The sequence below is a fragment of the Xyrauchen texanus genome, chromosome 47 (assembly GCF_025860055.1).
Source record: "Xyrauchen texanus isolate HMW12.3.18 chromosome 47, RBS_HiC_50CHRs, whole genome shotgun sequence".
NCBI lineage: Eukaryota > Metazoa > Chordata > Actinopteri > Cypriniformes > Catostomidae > Xyrauchen > Xyrauchen texanus.
The window spans coordinates 11,903,540-11,920,349 of record NC_068322.1 but is presented as its reverse complement, the minus strand read 5'-3'; the positions used below and the strand labels follow the sequence as shown (position 1 = coordinate 11,920,349).

Here is a 16,810-nt window from a genome sequence, read left to right as displayed (position 1 = left end):
TGAAGCCAGAAAACAGTTTTTAATCTTGTAACCCTGCTGAAATAAACAACAACAACTTAAACCAGGTTAGCTTGTCCCCCTCCCTGCAAGTTAGACAGGTTGATCTGTTTTGCTGGTTTTAAAGGCAGTTTGTCAGGCTGGAAGACCAGCTGAAGACCAGCTTGGCCAGGCTGGGAGATCACCTAAAAACCAGCAAACCATTTTTGGTAGGCTCAAGCTGTTTTTTTCATCAGGGAAGTTGGCATGTGTTTCTCTCAATCTTAATTTAGAGACGGATTAAATTCAACAATATCTGAAAAATGATAAAATAATATAAACTGTATATATAATTACTGAAAATATTCATCAATCTTCAGGAAAGATTGTGTTACCTATAGATCCCTCATAGTTTTCAGACTCTGTGCTCAAGAAGCTGTTAACCTTCTTTACTGCAGCCATCTGGACCTCTAGGTCTGCCAGATTCCTGACCACCCAGTTCAGGTAATTTGTCACCTTAACAAAAAACAGAACATCCACTGTGTTGACAAAAAGGGCTTTTAAGTCACATGGAGGTGCCTGACTACCCCAAATGCATGATGTTAGTTGAATTATTAAAATGTATATCTCACAGTGAGAGCGTATGTAAGACCTAGTCCGATCAGACCAGACTGAGATGTGGTCCAGATAGCTGCCACTGCAGCAGTAAGGACAATCACGGCACCCAGATAATCCTGAGAGAAAAACAAAAATTTAATTATTTGTATATTCAGATCCACCAACTCAGAAACCCATACAAATTCTAAATGGACATAAGTATGTAGATCTGATACAATCCATCTATCTCTCAAATAGCAAGCAAGGAAAAAGTTCCATGTTCATACTTAATAACCCATTATTAACTCGAGAACATTTTTATTAAATGCTTGAACACTGAGTTCTCTTACGAGAGGTTCTCTCGTATTGCGTAAGCTAGCTTACGCTACGGGAAAGATTCATCTTTTCTGAGATATTGAAGCCAAAAAATTAATTGTATCATTTGTCAACGCAGTGCAGCAACTGCAGACCTTGAGCGGGCTAGCTAGCGAGCTCATTGGTTGCTCTGCGGCAACTGCTGTAGCCTATAGATGAACTTGGGCGAACTTGCGTCCAATGAGAGGCGTCCTCGCGCTTACTGCAGCAAAGCCCGCCAAAATGGGCGTGGCTAGAGTGCATATAAGTGTGGTTCGTAGGCTGGAACCCTGATTTTCATCTCTTCAGCGAAGCTCTTCGCATCTCTGAACTGGAAGCCGCGTCGCCGTTCGAGAGGCATCTAGCAAGCTTGGACAGCACTCGAAGAAGCCGGCCGTCTCCGCCACCTTCAGCCATCCTGCGAGCTACGCCATCCGGCGACGTATCCTTTTTTAGAGCAAGCTAGTTCTTAACGAACTTCACCAAAGTGTAACGAGCGTCTTTTTAAGATGCCTCGCACCACTTGGCGCTTCATGCCGCGCTCCTCTCAGCCGGAGACCGCCACATCATCTGGCGCTCTCTGCCTGGGACTGGGGCATGCAGAGCTCGCCTCGCTGAAGGCGGATGCGACCTCTGCGAGGAGCTTCGATGTCGACCCTGCGGGCTCGACTCGAGCGCTCTGAACCGAAGCCGCCGCCTTCCGCTCGGCCACAAGAGGAAAAGCGCCGCCCCAAAGGCTGCCAGAACTGGTGATAGAAGCGAATGCCTCGCCGAGCCTCTCCTCGAAAGCATCGCCTCACCCTCCCCGCCTCGGACGCCGCAGTTGCCGCCCAGCGGCTGCACTGCTGCCATCTCGGAGGACGAGGCGGAGGATAAGGGCTGTTCCATCATGGCTTCGGACAGCGAGGAGTGGTCAGGCTCCCACGCCTCCTCCTCGCCCAGGAATCCAGCAGGACCCGCGCCGAGTCGACGGGGAACTAACACGCCCTCACACAGGCCGCCGACCGCCTCAGGCTCGAGTGGTCACCGCCCCCTGAGCAGGCTCCCAACAGACTCGACGGCTGCTTTCTTCAGAGCCGTCGCCGTGCAACACCCGCAGCCCGGGCCGCTCCCTTCCTGCCAGAACTCCACACTGAGCTTGCAAAATCGTGGAATGCGCCTTTCTCGGCCAGGATCTAAGAAGCGCGATGGACCTCGCCCTTCGCGCCACCAAAGCTGCAGCCCAAGCTCTAGGGAAGTGCATGGCCTCGCTGACTGTGACCGAGAGACACCTGTGGCTAACGCTAGCCGACATGGGAGAAGCAGAGCGCTCCACGTTCCTCACCGCACCGCTCTCTCCGACCGGTCTCTTCGGCTCCGCGGTGAGTGGCATTGTTGACCGCTTTTCAGAAGTCCAGAAAGCCACCCAAGCCATGAACCTCTTCCTGCCGCGTCGCGCTAGCTCCTCTGCAGGCCGCCCACGTGACCAGCCTCCTGCACGAGCCTCTTCACAGCGCCCAGCTCAACAAAGTCAGACTTCTCAGCGCCGACAGGGCGGTCGCCTCGATCAGGCTCAGACAGCCGCCGCAGACCGCCGCCTCGCGGGCCTCGGTCTAAGGTTGCGCTGAAACCTGTGCAACCGAAGTCCTCCTAGCCTTGTTGAAAAAAATGACGGCTCAGTCCCGCCGCGGCCGGACCACCGTCAAAGCTTCGCCCCTGTCAGTCCCCCTCTCTCAGGCTACTACAGTGGTGGATTCAGCAGCCAACAAGCCGGTGATACTGCCCGCTTGCCTGAGTCAACCGCTTCATGGCGACCCAAAGAAATCTTGTAAAGAGCAAACATGCCTTATGTGTAGAAAATGTGCCCACAATCCAGTGTTCACCTCTACACACAAGCATTACACTTCCCGTGTCCCGATCAGAGCCCACTCACATAAAGCGGACACAAACCGCCGAGTGTTAGAGTCAATAAACGCGCCACGAATACGCGGCGCTACCATTCTCTGCCCGCTCTGTCACACGGCCAGCAAACACTTCTCTGTATGTAAGTCCTGTGCCCGTGACTATGCTCGCAAGCATCACTTAACAGATGTGACTCTTTCCCCATTCACCTCAATCGGGAAGTCACTCACAGAACAGCCTGTCCCTGCTGTCTGCGAAGCAGTCATGCATAAGCACAGTAAGCGCCACACATTCTGTTCAGCTGCTGTGTGCGGCAATCAGGGCGATTTGGCCATTCACCCTCTAGCGCTACGCTTCAAAGCGTGGGAAGCTATCCCAGGGATATCCAAATGGGTGTTAAGCACAATAAAACAGGGCTATTTGCTACAGTTCGATCGCCGCCTCCCCGCTTCAGAGCTGACTCGAAACTATTGTGAACACGGAAGCAGCCTGCATGCTTCGCTCAGAAATAGCAAACCTTCTGTGCAAAAGGGCCATAGAGAAAGTGCCGCCTGAGCTGAGCGAGTCGGGTTTTACAGCCGTTATTTTCTTGTTCCCAAGAAAGACGGCGGCCTCAGACCAATATTAGATCTCAGGGGTTTGAACAAGGTGCTTGCAAAAAGATCGCTCAAAATGCTTACAATCAGGAAACTCCTCGCAAGATACGCGCCAGGGGACTGGTTTATCTCTCTCGATCTGAAAGATGCCTACTTTCAGATTCAGATAAATCCCCGTCACAGGCCATTCTTGAGATTCGCCGACGGCCAGGTTTATCAATACACCGCCCTTCCGCTCGCCTGTCTTTAGCACCTCGTACTTTCACGAAGCGCATGGATGCGGCGCCGCACTCCCTGCGGAGTCAGGGCTTGCGAATTCTGAACTATTTGGACGACTGACTGATTATGGCACAGTCACATACGGAGCTTCTGTCTCACAGAACAGTACTCCTCAGCCATCTGAACAGTTTGGGTCTTGCAGTCAATTGGACCAAGAGCTCACTACAGCCCAGTCAGGCAATTTCCTTCCTTGAATAGAACTAGACTCCGTGGCTATGACGGCTCGCTTATCTACACAGCGCAGCGCCGTGTTCAGCTGACTAGCCACGCCCTTTCAGATGAACAGCCTCACGCCTCTGAAAACATTTCAGAGAGTGCTAGGTTACATGGCCTCAGCCGCAGCAGTACTTCAGCTGGGTTTACTGCGCATGCTCGCTTCAGCATTGGCTAAACACCCGTGCCTCGCCAGGCTTGGGCCACAGGCCGCCAGCCGATCAAGGTGACTCAGACCTGTATTTCAGCTCTGCAGCCCTGGACAGTGGCCGAATGGTATCAGCAGGGAGTGACGATGGGAGCTGTATCTCGCGAAAAGTCATCTCGACAGACGCCGCCCAACACGGGTTGCGGCGGGGCTCTGTTTTGGCCTATGGTCAGTTCAGGAAAAGCTCCTTCACATAAATTGTCTGGAAATGATAGCGGTCGAGTACGCGCCAGGCGCTTTCTCCCGGTCATTCAGGGTCACCACGCCCTGGTCCGCTCGACAACAGATCTGTGGTATCCTACCTAAACCGTCAGGGCGGTGTCAGATCCAGGAACCTCTTCCATCTGATCTAAACGCATACTGAGTTGGTCCCAGTGCCACCTGCGCCGCTGAGGGCGATGCATGTGCCAGGCCACCTGAACGACGGCCCAGACAGACTGTCCAGAGACAATATTCCTCCAGGGGAATGGTCCCTGCATGCTCAAACAGTCCAGAAGTTATGGCGATATTCGCAGAGCAGAGATAGACCTCTTTGCTTCAGAAGAGAACTCTCACTGCCCAATATTTTTCTCGAAGCGAGGACGCCGCTGGCCCAGGACTGGCCCAACCGCCCGCTTTACGCCTTCCCTCCCGCCTCGCTATTGCCACAGGTAATGCAGAGGATCAGAGAAACGCGCCACCGGTGCTCCTCATAGCCCCGCGTTGGGAGAATCAGACATGGTTCCCGGAGCTTACGCAGCTGTCACTGACAGCGCCATGGCCCATTCCAGTGAGAGCAGATCTCCTCTCTCAAGCTCGCGGCACGATCTGGCATCCCCACCCAGAGCGCTGGGCGCTGCACGCTGGTGATCAACGACTACCCGCCGCTCTGCCAGAAGGGGTAATAAACACCATCATACACGCTAGAGCCCCTTCCACGAGAAGACTCTATGCGCCAAAATGGTCTGTGTTTTCAAAATGGTGCACCGACAGAGACCTGGACCCACGGACATGTGGGGTGTCGCCACTGCTCGTGTTTTTACAAGAGCTGCTGGATAAGGGCAGATCCCCATCCACGCCAAAGTGTAGTGGCGGCCGTCGCGGCGCTCGCTGAACCCCTGCACGCCAGTCACTGGGAAAAACGAGCTGGTCATCCGCTTCCTCAAGGGAGCTAGAAGGATGAACCCCCGCGCCTCCATCGGTTCCTATCTGGGATCTTTCTATAGTTCTCAAACTATGAAAGCCCCCTTTCGAACCGCTTCAATCCGTGGATTTGAAATACCTTTCACTCAAAACCGCTTTTCTGACTGCCCTGTCATCAGTCAAACGTGTTGGAGACCTTCATGCGCTGTCTGTCAGCGCCATGTGTCTTGAGTTTGGACCAAGTGACTCCAAGGTCATTTTAAAGCCTAGACACGGCTATGTTCCCAAGGTGATCGGTACTCCTTTCAGAGCACAGGTCATTTCCTATCGGCGCTGCCAGCATCCGATAGCTGAACGCGACGCCAATCTCTTTTGCCCAGTCAGAGCACTGAGATTGTATACTGCGCGCCCGCCTCTTTCAGACGCTCTGAGCAGCTTTTCGCTTCGCTCGAGGGCGCACCAAAGGTCTCGCCGCTCGAAACAGACACTGTCTAGATGGATTATGGACGCTATTGCTGCCGCGATACGCGCACAAAGATCTGCCATGCCCGCTGGGCATTAGGGCTCACTCCACTAGAGGCATGGCCTCATCGTGGGCATGGTCCAGCGGGATTTCCATTCACGACATATGTGTGGCAGCGGGCTGGGCTTCCCTTCCACCTTTGTCAGATTTTACAATCTGGAAGTGCCCGCCCTGCAGGCAAAACTACTAGCGGTTTAATCACGCTACAGCTCCCCTGGTGAGCTGCACTGATGGGACTCATTCCACACAGACCGACACCGCCGTTCTGTCGCTCCTTCCCACTATGTGCTTATGTATTACACACACACTGGCACTGCCAAATATTATTTCCCCACTCACAAGGGCTCCCCGGTCCCCCCACCCCAGGGCTCATGCAGTGGATGCTTGACGCAGACGCCGCTGACAATGGGTTCCCGTGAGCGTAAGCTAGCTTACGCAATACGAGAGAACCTCTCGTGAAGAGAACTAATCGGTTACCTAACGTAACCTCGGTTCTCTCTAGATGAGGGAACGAGTATTGCGTGAGCCAGCCGTGCTTCGCGCCACGAGCTGACTTTTGCTTCATTCAATGAAAACCAGGGTTCCAGCCTCACGAACTACGCTTATATGCACTCTAGCCACGGCCATTTTGGCGGGCTTTGATGCAGTAAGCGCTGACGCTTCTCATTGGACGCGAGTTCGCCCAAGTTTGTCTATAGGCTGCAGCAGTTGCCGCAGAGCAACCAATGAGCTCGCTAGCTAGCCCGCTCAAGGTCAGCAGTTGCTGCACTGCGTTGACAAATGATACAAAATTAAGGATAATTTTTTGGCTTCAATATCTCAGAAAAGATGAATCTTTCCCGTAGCGTAAGCTAGCTTACGCAATACTCGTTCCCTCATCTAGAGAGAACCGAGGTTACGTGGTCAGGCTACCGATTCGTTTTACTTACAGTTCTGACCTCCAACCACCGGTTGGCAGCAGAGAGAAAGAGGTATGCTGTGTTGTTTGTGTCAGTCAGCTCTAACATCCGCTGCTTGAAGCGAGCTTCATGCCTGAAAACACAGAACATTAACTACGTGGCATTTAGTATGTGACAGACATTTAATATGTACAGAACCATGACTAAGCCAAACAGTAACACTGCTGTGAAGAATGACAGTGTTCAGTTCATTTATGTATGCTTTCTACACTCAACAGTCTTAACTGAGGAGTTAAAGATAAAAGCTAAATAACTGAATGTTTATTGGTGGATTGCTTTAAGTCAAAACTGGTTGAACAATCTCTGATGTTATTTTAAAACATGGCCTGGAGCCATTAAGCCTGAATCAACACAGCATGGCTAATATCTCACGTAATTGTCTCTGAATCATCAAAATTAGATAATCTTGTTTTCACTTCACTTCAAATCTAGTTAAAAATCATTTGCTTAGCTCTGCAAGAGTGAAGTTATCCCTTCTATGGGAATGTTAACAGAGAGAGAGAGAGAGAGAGAGAGTGAGAGAGAGAGTGAGCAAGAGACGGTGCATTTCGTTCAAAAATCCCTTTACTTTTATGGGGCTTTTCCACTGCACGATACAACTCGACTCAACTCGACTCAGCTTGCTTTTTTGGGGTTTTCCACTGTGGATAGTATCTGGTACCTGATACTTTTTTAGTACAACCTCGGCGATGTTCCAAGCGAGCCAAGCCGATACTAAATGTGACGTCAAAATCACTGATTGGTCAGGGAGAATCGTCATTACCAGCGTCACTGGATTTCCGACACGGGACATAAACCCGCTAGTTTTAAAGTTAGCAACAGTAATAACAGTATCAATTGTCCACACACCTTTCAAATTGTGAAAAAAGAAATCTGTGCGCAAAACCACGCCATGGTCAATAAACAAGGTGCAGACTGTCCACTCATTAACGAAGAAAGAATCAATGCAAAACAAAAAAGTCTCTTTGGAAGTGTCTCAGCTGTTGGCCGCACACGGCTACCACCGGACCTACCAACAGTGTAGGGAAAAGTTAAAAAAACTTAAGTGACTACAGAACCATCAAGGAAAAGTGGAAGTGGTTCGAAAAAATGGATGCTATCTAAACTGGTGAGCAATGGGAGGGAGAGTGCCCTGGACCACAATGGAGGATGGTACATTTTGTTATGTTAACTCTATACTCTGCTTGAAAGCTTCACTTTATTTAGTTGACCAGCCACTGGAAGCTTGCTTCTAAAACAACCAGGCCAATTTAACTGTTACACATTTGTAAAATCACCATGCAACAACTGCTTTATGCAGCACAATGAGCTAGTAGCTAACAGCTTGTGGTTGTGTTATTGTTTTGGTCAGTTTGTCTCATGTTTAAGATGATATCAGCAGTAGAGGTGGCGCAACTATGACGATCAGCCAATAATCCCACCCACATTGATGTGGTACTAAACTGCAGTGGAAATGCAAGCTCCGAAAAGTAAAGTGAGTAGAGTTGAGGTGAGTCAAACCGTAACGTGCAGTGGAAAAGTGCCATTAGAAGAGCCTCAGTCCACTGACCTGAATGCTCGAATAGTGGTGAGGCCCTCTGCAGTCTCAGAGAAATGACAGAGTAAAGGCAGCTGAGTGGAGTCATCCAGATCCTGCAGATCTCTAAGAGAGGAGAAAAAAAACGAGACAGACTGAAAAAGACAGATACAACAATAGAAAGACGGGAGATGGGAGGGAGCCAATAGAGCATAACAGTAGGGTTCTGTAAGTAAAAGTCACTGTTTCCATGGAAATGGTAATTGTGGCACAGCAGTGAGTTTTTGCTTTAAGAGTTAATATGTTGTAGCATTAGAACATAACTGACTAGTTTTTTTTCTGATAAGAAAGAGTAGTTTGTCCAAATATAAAAATTCAGTCAAAATGGACTCATGTTCATGAGCGCTATTTGAGTTTAGCATTTGACAACACTTGTGTGAACATGTGCCTATTTGAAAGAGCCTCTCATGCTATCGTGAAAGCAAAATGGACATCAAGATTTTCACTGAAAAATGGTACAAAAATTTGTGGTCCACACAAGAAAGAAAAACATGTGGGTTTGGTGCGACTTGAGGGTGAAAAACATCATGACAAAAATTGTATTTTTGGGCAAACTACTCCTTTAAAATAACAGAAATTTTGAGAAAACAAAATGTGATTACATAATCCACAGTGCTTTATTTAATGAACTAGTCATTAGCATTAATTCCCTCAAAAAAAGGCATTCATTACACAGTCTTTGTAATTTTGTCTTTCTTCAGATTTTCAAATATTTTGTTTGCTTGGACTCGAGTTGTGATTCATTGTATAACTGGTTGGTTGGTTTAAAAGCTAACTCTTTATTGGAGATTTTTCAGAAACACCTATAGATAAATGTTATGGGAAATTGTACATCCAAAACCAAGGCTGCTGATAAAGTAGGTCATCACTGTTATGCTCTATTAGGAAAAAGAGAAATGCAATAAAAAGTCCAAAGATTACATTACATTATATCATCAATTCTTCTCTGAAATACTTACTTAGAAGCAACCCTAAAGTATTTCTGAATGAAGTAGAATGCCACAGCAAGAGGCACCAGTGCGATAAGGAAAGCCGGGGTGACAAAAGCAATGACCCCAATCGCTGAGAGACAAAGGAGAGTTGAACGGGTAAGAGACTCAAGAGTTGGAGGAATATGCTGTAGGGAGAGAGAGAACGAAACTGATACATTAGCACACATATGCCACATTCCAGATCTCATTATTACTATAATGTTGTGTACTGCAGTACTGTGGTGAAAAGTCTCTTAATCTTAGTGGGCTTAAAATTAAGGAGAGGTCTCTGCCTGAAAGGGTTAGGAACCCTGTTTCCACACTTGGTCCAAACCCAAGTTCGATTCCATTCCATCTCTTTTACCATTGTATTATATGGCTCTGAAATTTCTATCAAATTTGAATGACCTTTCCAGTTGTTCATGATTAATGCATAAGGCATTTTCTAGGAATATTTTTTTAGAGATTGCTGGGGTGGATTTCCATATTACCAGGTACCAGGTACCAAGCTTTTTAATGATAATAACATGAGCACAAATTACCTTTTAGTATTTTATTAATTTCTATGATTTTCCAGACCTGAAAATCACAATTTTAAAGTACCATTGTGAGTGCTATTGTCTGCCTAACTAGGATGGAACTCTGACATCAAACAGACATCAGATCTGCACTAAAAGCTTGAGTTAAAATGCCATCTGCTCTTTCTATAACTAATCCCCTTCATCTTTCTCCCTCTGTTCATCTTTCTCTCACCTGATCAATGATGTTTGTATCCGCTGAGAAACGATTCAGGATTTGTCCAAGTGGGGTGATATCAAAGAATCTAACAATGGCATATTGAAAAGGTTTTCGAAAAGGTTATCAATTTTCCTTATTGAGTCTGTATCAGATATTTGGAAGATCATAGCAGTAAAGTACTGTGTGTAAAAACATGTTTTGTTTGTATGAGTACCTGATGGGAGCATGAATGATCTTGTTGAGTAGATTATGATGGAGGTTGGTAGCAGCAGCCACTCCCAGAAACTCAACAGTCAGGGAAGTGATAAGGCAGAGGGCTATTGCAGCCCCACACAATATTATGAACACAGGCATGTAGGAACGATGCTATGAACCATGTAAAAACAAAGAGCTCAACTTAATCACTACTAACTAGATCAAATATGACATAAATATATATTTCAAACAGCCATTTCTCAGAAGTGAGGCATTACCTCTGCGATCTGTGTGACATCATAGTTCCGTTTGTAATTGGTTGCATTGTCAAATGTATTGGCGAGACTTTCATTACGTGGGTTTGAGGAGGTCCAGGCTGCTAGCCAGTAGTCGATGGCTACCATAACCGAGTGTTTGGCCAAATTGGACAACACCATGAGGAAGACCATGAGGAAGCCACCTGAGGACAGATATCTCCAGCACATCTTCCATGGGATCTTCGAAAGTCGGCTGGTGGTGGTGGACATGTTGTCATCTTCATCCTCCTCCACTTCCTCCTCTATGGAATGACAGTTGAATAAAGGTGTATGAGATATATTTTTCCAAAAAACAAAAACAAAAAAACAGGAAAGGCGGCGCTAAAAAGCTGGTGAACATTTACCTTCATCCTCATCATCAATTTGGTTCTTCGCTTCTCTTGAATAGAACGCTCTCCTCAAAGTCTTCCTCTCAAGAGTGGTCTGACTTTCCAGTTCGGTCTCCTAAAACACAGTAACAACAACACACACTGTAGACCACATCATCAACATCAGCCTCTGTTGCAGTAGAACAATGTTAACAGAGATTGGATTTGAGGGATACTTACCTTTTCTAGCTTCTGGTCTTGTCGATTCATCAGGGTTTTCCAGTGCTCATAGAGTTCCACATCATGAGTCTGAATATCCTTTAATGTCCCCTCTCTCAGCACTGAGCCATCCTTCATGGCTATTATCTAAGAGATAGATGCTAATATTAATCACTCAGGGTCCTACACAATGTGGCAATGTTTATTTTAATTGCTTATGTGACCAAATTGATTAGCTTTAAAGATTAGCTCATATTTGTAAAACCGTAGAAATATAGTGCCGATCAAGGTGCAGATTTTTTCTGCTATGAGTTTAAAAAGCTCCTTATAGAACATTAGACTCCATCTAAAAATTAAATAAAAGCCATTTTCAATGACATTGATAACAGGTCATTGGTAATTCACTGTCTAAGTTCCAGCCTTTGGGGCATTTTAAATAATTTTCCAATATCTTTAACAGCCAGCACTACTAGTTACCCAGTCAGCATGAATAAGATACTGCAGCTTATGTGTGACCAAGACCACAGTCCGTTTGTCATCCTGTAAGAACTTGAGTATGCCCTCCTGCATTAAATGGTCACTGAGGTGGATGTCTAGGGCGGAGAACGGGTCATCCTACAGGTGGGATATAAGCAACCCCAAAACAAGGTTAAGGTTTAACTCTACTTCAATTCAACATGAAACAAAATATATACCAAGACTGATTCAGACATGTATGTTTATCATTTGAGGAAATTTGGTTAAATTAATTAATTGAAAGCTTTAATTCTGCATTTGTAAAAACTTCTTTAATGTCAAATTACTTGTGATTTTCCTCATTATGTAAATGGATTACAATAAAAGTGTCAGCTAAATTATTAAATGTATTGGTAAATGTAATGTAATTTGCTGGAGACAATACTGAAAATTAAATATGACTATTTCAATTCCAGAATTCAAATGTCATTATTTTAAAAGGATCTGTTTAAACAGTGCTGAAATACACTTCAAGTCACTTAAAATACACAGATTAACCTGAAATTACACTAAAATGACCACATTGTCTATCTGGGCATAACTTCATTGCCAGACATAACGTCATTCCAAAGAATGGTTACAGGAATGAGATGAATTCATAATTCCGTCCAGAAGGGTGTGTATTCATGTACTGTAATCCAATAATCAGCTCTTTTATATTATTTTGTGTTTTTTGCTATTGCTGCCACTACATACCCTGTACTATCACATATCGAAATCTTATCTGGGTGTACCTCTGAAATCAAATTAAACACTTTGGTCATCATCATAAACACTTTTAAATTTTGAAGGCGTGTTACATTCCACTTGGAAATAGCTCACTGTGAAGGGGGTAGATGTCTGACACTATCAAGGCTATATCTACAATATGAGTGTGTCTACTTGTGTTACTGTGTTTAATCCACACTTTTCTGAATGATAAAACTTGATTCATACCAGGAAAACAATGTTGGTGTTCTGGTATAGAGCTCTGGCCACACAGATCCGTTGTCTTTGGCCACCACTAAGATTAATACCCTGTAGGATTACATACATAAATTCATATCAAAATCTTTCAGTTCTGATGACACAATAATGTCATGGTAGTCTGAGTAACAACTCTTTATTTGATTAGTATCACAGCAGCTGAGGTCAGATAGCTAGACTCAAGTCCAGACACAATTAATTTTTAACCTCCTCCTTAGAGAAATGACCAGCCTCTCTTGTCCTCTCTTACCCGTTCTCCAATTTCAGTCTGGTCTCCAAAAGGAAGGAGGTCGATATCTGGTTGAAGTGAGCAGGCATCAATCACTGCTTTGTATCTGTGCAATAGATTAAAATGTTAAATATAAGAATGTTTAGGAAACCAAGGCTAGGAATCTTAAAAATTAGCTCATAAGGGAGTGAAAATTCATGTCAAGTTTCCACAAGGAGTTTTATTATAATTGAGGCTTAGACTTATTGACCCCATGATATCAAAACTGGAGATTTGTGGCCTTTCGTCCATGTCTAATAGCTTTCAAAATTTCAATATTCCAATTGATCTAATTGATACTCTTAAAAGTTCATCAAATTAACCTTTAGATATAAGATGACATATAAGTATTTAAATTTCCATTTTTCACTTTTGGGAAAATTACCCATCTTGCACTACACACATTGTTGTCAAATCGACTTTATATCCCTCATCCTAATGTAGTCTGCAACAGACTAGCAAATAGCAAACCATGGTTCATGGCTGACGTAACTATCTATTAATAAAAAGGATGAGCCATTTGATATGTCCCATCCACACATCCGGTTTTATTAGGAAATACATGGGAACGTTTGTTCTCACCTCTGCTTATTAAACGGACTCCCGAATGTTATGTTGTCCTCAACGGTGGCATTCAGGAGCCATGACTTCTGTGCTGCATAGGCTACAGAATACCTGTTTTTACTGAGCAATAGAGAGGAGAGAGAGAGAGAGAGAGAGAGAGCAACATAATTAGTTAAGATGGAAGTATAAATAAACATTCTCTGGCTACCATCTCAGTGAAAACGCTAAGGGTTTGAAGATGATGTGAAGGAAAACTCTTTGTTAATCATGAGCTAAAGTAGCAGATTAAAGAAAATATCAAATGCAAGAAGTCATAATGACCATGCATAAAACTTATTCAGAATTCACTGTCACAGAGATTGAAACAATAAAGATCAAATTTTGAACAAAAAACTTTATGAGTGTAGTTCATTGCTTCAAAAATGAAAGATGATACATGATATTGCGCATGGCCTCCTCTTGTTTGATAAAACAGGATAAAGTCTGTTTTTCTTTCCTTTGGAGGAGTCCTGCTGTAACAACCATATATTGACTGAAATTGATATCTCTGTAAGAAAACCCTAGTGTTACCAAGAGTGGTGAAGACTCCCAACATTTTCACACATCTCGCACTGTATATTTCACACAAAAACAACACCACATATTATACTGATGTTTGGGGAGGAGAAATGAAGAGGACAAAGAGTTTAAAGCCAGAGGAATGTAAAGATAGAGGAGAAACGGTCCTGAAGGGATACATGGATGGATGTGCAAACGAATGGGAAATCACAGCACATCTGTTGAAAGAGCTCAGAAATAGGTACCTCTGTTCTTCATAAGACAGCTCTGTATTGTGCCCGCTGCAAGTCATGCACATTAAAAGATATTAAAGCTCAGAACAGTTCAGTCTTTCTGAAAACTGTCCAACAATCTGCTGAAAGAACAATTTCAAAAGATTCTTGCCTACTGTCTGCATTTCGTAATACAGAATACACTTGCCACATCTTTTTTTTGCCATTTTTTAAGTCACACATGCAACAAAAGTCCTTCTGCGTTACTTTATTGAGGTGACTGTGTTTAGCTTGTAGCATGTAAGCATGTAAAGACCTCCGGTGAAATACCTTATGTTCCCATCGAGGAGTATCTCACAATCAGGCAGCCTGATTGAACACAGCATGGCGGAAGAGGACACAGAGAAACAAAGACACACACATATGTGACCAGAGTTAATAAATAGTCCATGAGGACACACCGTTCTGTGATAATAGTGAACACTACTCCACTTGACTCACTTTTATCCGTCATAAAACATGACCTGAATAGTAATTCAAGCTAAAACAGGTCTATGGTTACTGGTCTAGTACTAATATATCGGTATCACACTTTAGCTAGTGAGTAATGTCATTGCCATTAGAGAACCTGAATTTTAATTTTTTTTTAAATAATAAGAAACTTAAAATGAATTGCTAATATTATTGTGGCCCAAATGCAGACGTAAGCTGAATGGGTTTAAAATTGCAGTTGCTTAAGCCACACTTAAAATGTATGAATGTCATTGCATTATCCAACAAAATATCAAACCAAGTGGCAAAAGCACATTTATTTTGCAGTTTGTTACATTTGTTACCATAGGTTTAAAATGATATAACGAGGACAACCAACAGACGGTGGATTTGCCAACAAGCTGTAGTTTATCGAACATTGTTCGGTTTTAGATGTGGTTGATGATTTAATAATGTACTTGAGGGTAATTGACTTCACACATACACTAAAAATGACCCTGGCACCAGACCATGGCAAATTAGTTGCAATAATGGCACAGAAGACTTCAACTAGTCCTAAGACAATGCCTAGCATAATTTGTTTATTTGTCAGATATCAATTGGTTTGATATTTTGTTACCTATTACAATGACATTCAAGCATTTTACTGTAAACACTTTTTTTATGCCACTGCATATAAATCACTTGCAAATCAATGGATTAAAAGCAACTACCGGTATGTAGATCTGCTTGGCTTTGCTCATAAATGCTAATCAGAGACCATCTCCAGCACAGGCTGACAGATGGAGATATTCACAGAGAGAAAAGCATTTCCTTTGTGTGCTGATAACACAGAGGGGAGAGAATGGCAAATGGAAGAAAATAGTTAAGGAGTAATGGATGGAGTAATCAAAGACAAAACAGGGGTTTCCACACACACACACACACACACAAACACATGCATATTGGTGTGACTATCCTTATGAGGACTCTCCACAGACATAATGATTTTTATACTGTAAGAACTAGAGATTCCATCACCTAACCCAACCCCTAAACCTAATCCTCACAAACATCTTTATGCATTTTTACATTTTCAAAAAAACATAATTTAGTATGCTTCTTAAGAGGTTTTAATTATGGGGACACTAGAAATGTCCTCATAAACCACATTTATCGCATAATACCCTTGTAATAACCAGTTTGTAACCTAAAAAAAGTCCTCTTAAACCACCCAAACCTGCCCACACACACACGCAGGCATGCGCGCGCGCGCACACACACACACACACACACACACACAAACAGTAACGCATAAGGAGTAAGCTGGCACAACATACATCTGTGTATGCACAACATGGTACATAATAATAGCAGATGGAATGGGCAGCAGAATATTTATATACATGTGTGTTTTAACAGATGAAGGCTTTGATTAGCATCTGATGGGTCTGGCATGCAGATGTACTCCTCCCTTGTTTTCTGGTACATAAAGACAAACATTCAAAATTCATTGATTAGCTGCTTTAGTGGTCGAGAGAAAGGAGAGGTGAATTTCGGTTCACAACTTACAATATATGTTAAGTCAAAATACAAACAACAAGCCCATAAAATATGTGTTATATCTATACTATATGGCCAAAAGTAAGTAGACACACAAATACCACAACCATACGTGCTTGTTTAATTGCAAAATCATTGCCACATGCCTCTCATCGAGCACAAAAGGGCATATCGTGAGAGAAAGAATGGTAGACTCAGTAATCATTAACTTTCATTGTATGGAAAAAAGATGCAATGGAATTGAATTGGACTGAGACAAACATTCTCCTTTTTTGTTCCATAGATCAAAAGTAATATGGATTTGGAAGAACATGACAGGGAGATGATGACAGAATTGTCATTTTTTCTGGGTGAACTATCCCTTTAAGATTTGCCTTCACTGGAATTAAGGGGCCTATAACCAAACCTGTTCATTTAAATGGGACGTCCACATACGTTTGGCCATGTACTGTATTCTTTTTTTCATTCAGGTGACTTCATAAATACGCATACTGTAGCATAAAGTATTTTATACAGTGAGTTTATACAGAATTTGTGTGTGCATTCTCTCACTTGCTCCAGTAGACTTTCCCACTGATCGTCTGCATCTCTCCCAGCATGGCCAACAACAGAGATGATTTCCCACAACCCACCTGGCCCACAATCATTGTCAGCTGACCT

General features: G+C 44.0%; 1 protein-coding gene across 6 annotated transcripts in view; it reads right to left on the bottom strand.

Annotated features, from left to right (window-relative positions):
* The window catches only part of LOC127638794 (ATP-binding cassette sub-family C member 9-like), a 53,761-nt gene that overhangs the window by 12,238 nt on the left and 24,713 nt on the right, over positions 1 to 16,810 (bottom strand). For 4 of the 6 annotated variants that reach the window (XM_052120532.1, XM_052120530.1, XM_052120533.1 and 1 more), the window contains exons 17-32: positions 16,703 to 16,808; positions 14,447 to 14,485; positions 13,365 to 13,466; positions 12,765 to 12,849; positions 12,485 to 12,565; positions 11,510 to 11,647; positions 11,054 to 11,179; positions 10,850 to 10,949; positions 10,467 to 10,747; positions 10,208 to 10,359; positions 10,009 to 10,078; positions 9,244 to 9,401; positions 8,258 to 8,350; positions 6,679 to 6,781; positions 609 to 710; positions 372 to 492 (exon numbers count right to left, since the gene is read on the bottom strand). In XM_052120532.1, coding sequence (XP_051976492.1) covers positions 372 to 492; positions 609 to 710; positions 6,679 to 6,781; positions 8,258 to 8,350; positions 9,244 to 9,401; positions 10,009 to 10,078; positions 10,208 to 10,359; positions 10,467 to 10,747; positions 10,850 to 10,949; positions 11,054 to 11,179; positions 11,510 to 11,647; positions 12,485 to 12,565; positions 12,765 to 12,849; positions 13,365 to 13,466; positions 14,447 to 14,485; positions 16,703 to 16,808 — 1,857 coding nt within the window. The remainder of the gene's footprint in view (positions 1 to 371; positions 493 to 608; positions 711 to 6,678; positions 6,782 to 8,257; positions 8,351 to 9,243; positions 9,402 to 10,008; positions 10,079 to 10,207; positions 10,360 to 10,466; positions 10,748 to 10,849; positions 10,950 to 11,053; positions 11,180 to 11,509; positions 11,648 to 12,484; positions 12,566 to 12,764; positions 12,850 to 13,364; positions 13,467 to 14,446; positions 14,486 to 16,702; positions 16,809 to 16,810) is intronic. The other 2 variants (XM_052120534.1, XM_052120535.1) reach the window with 1 other exon arrangement.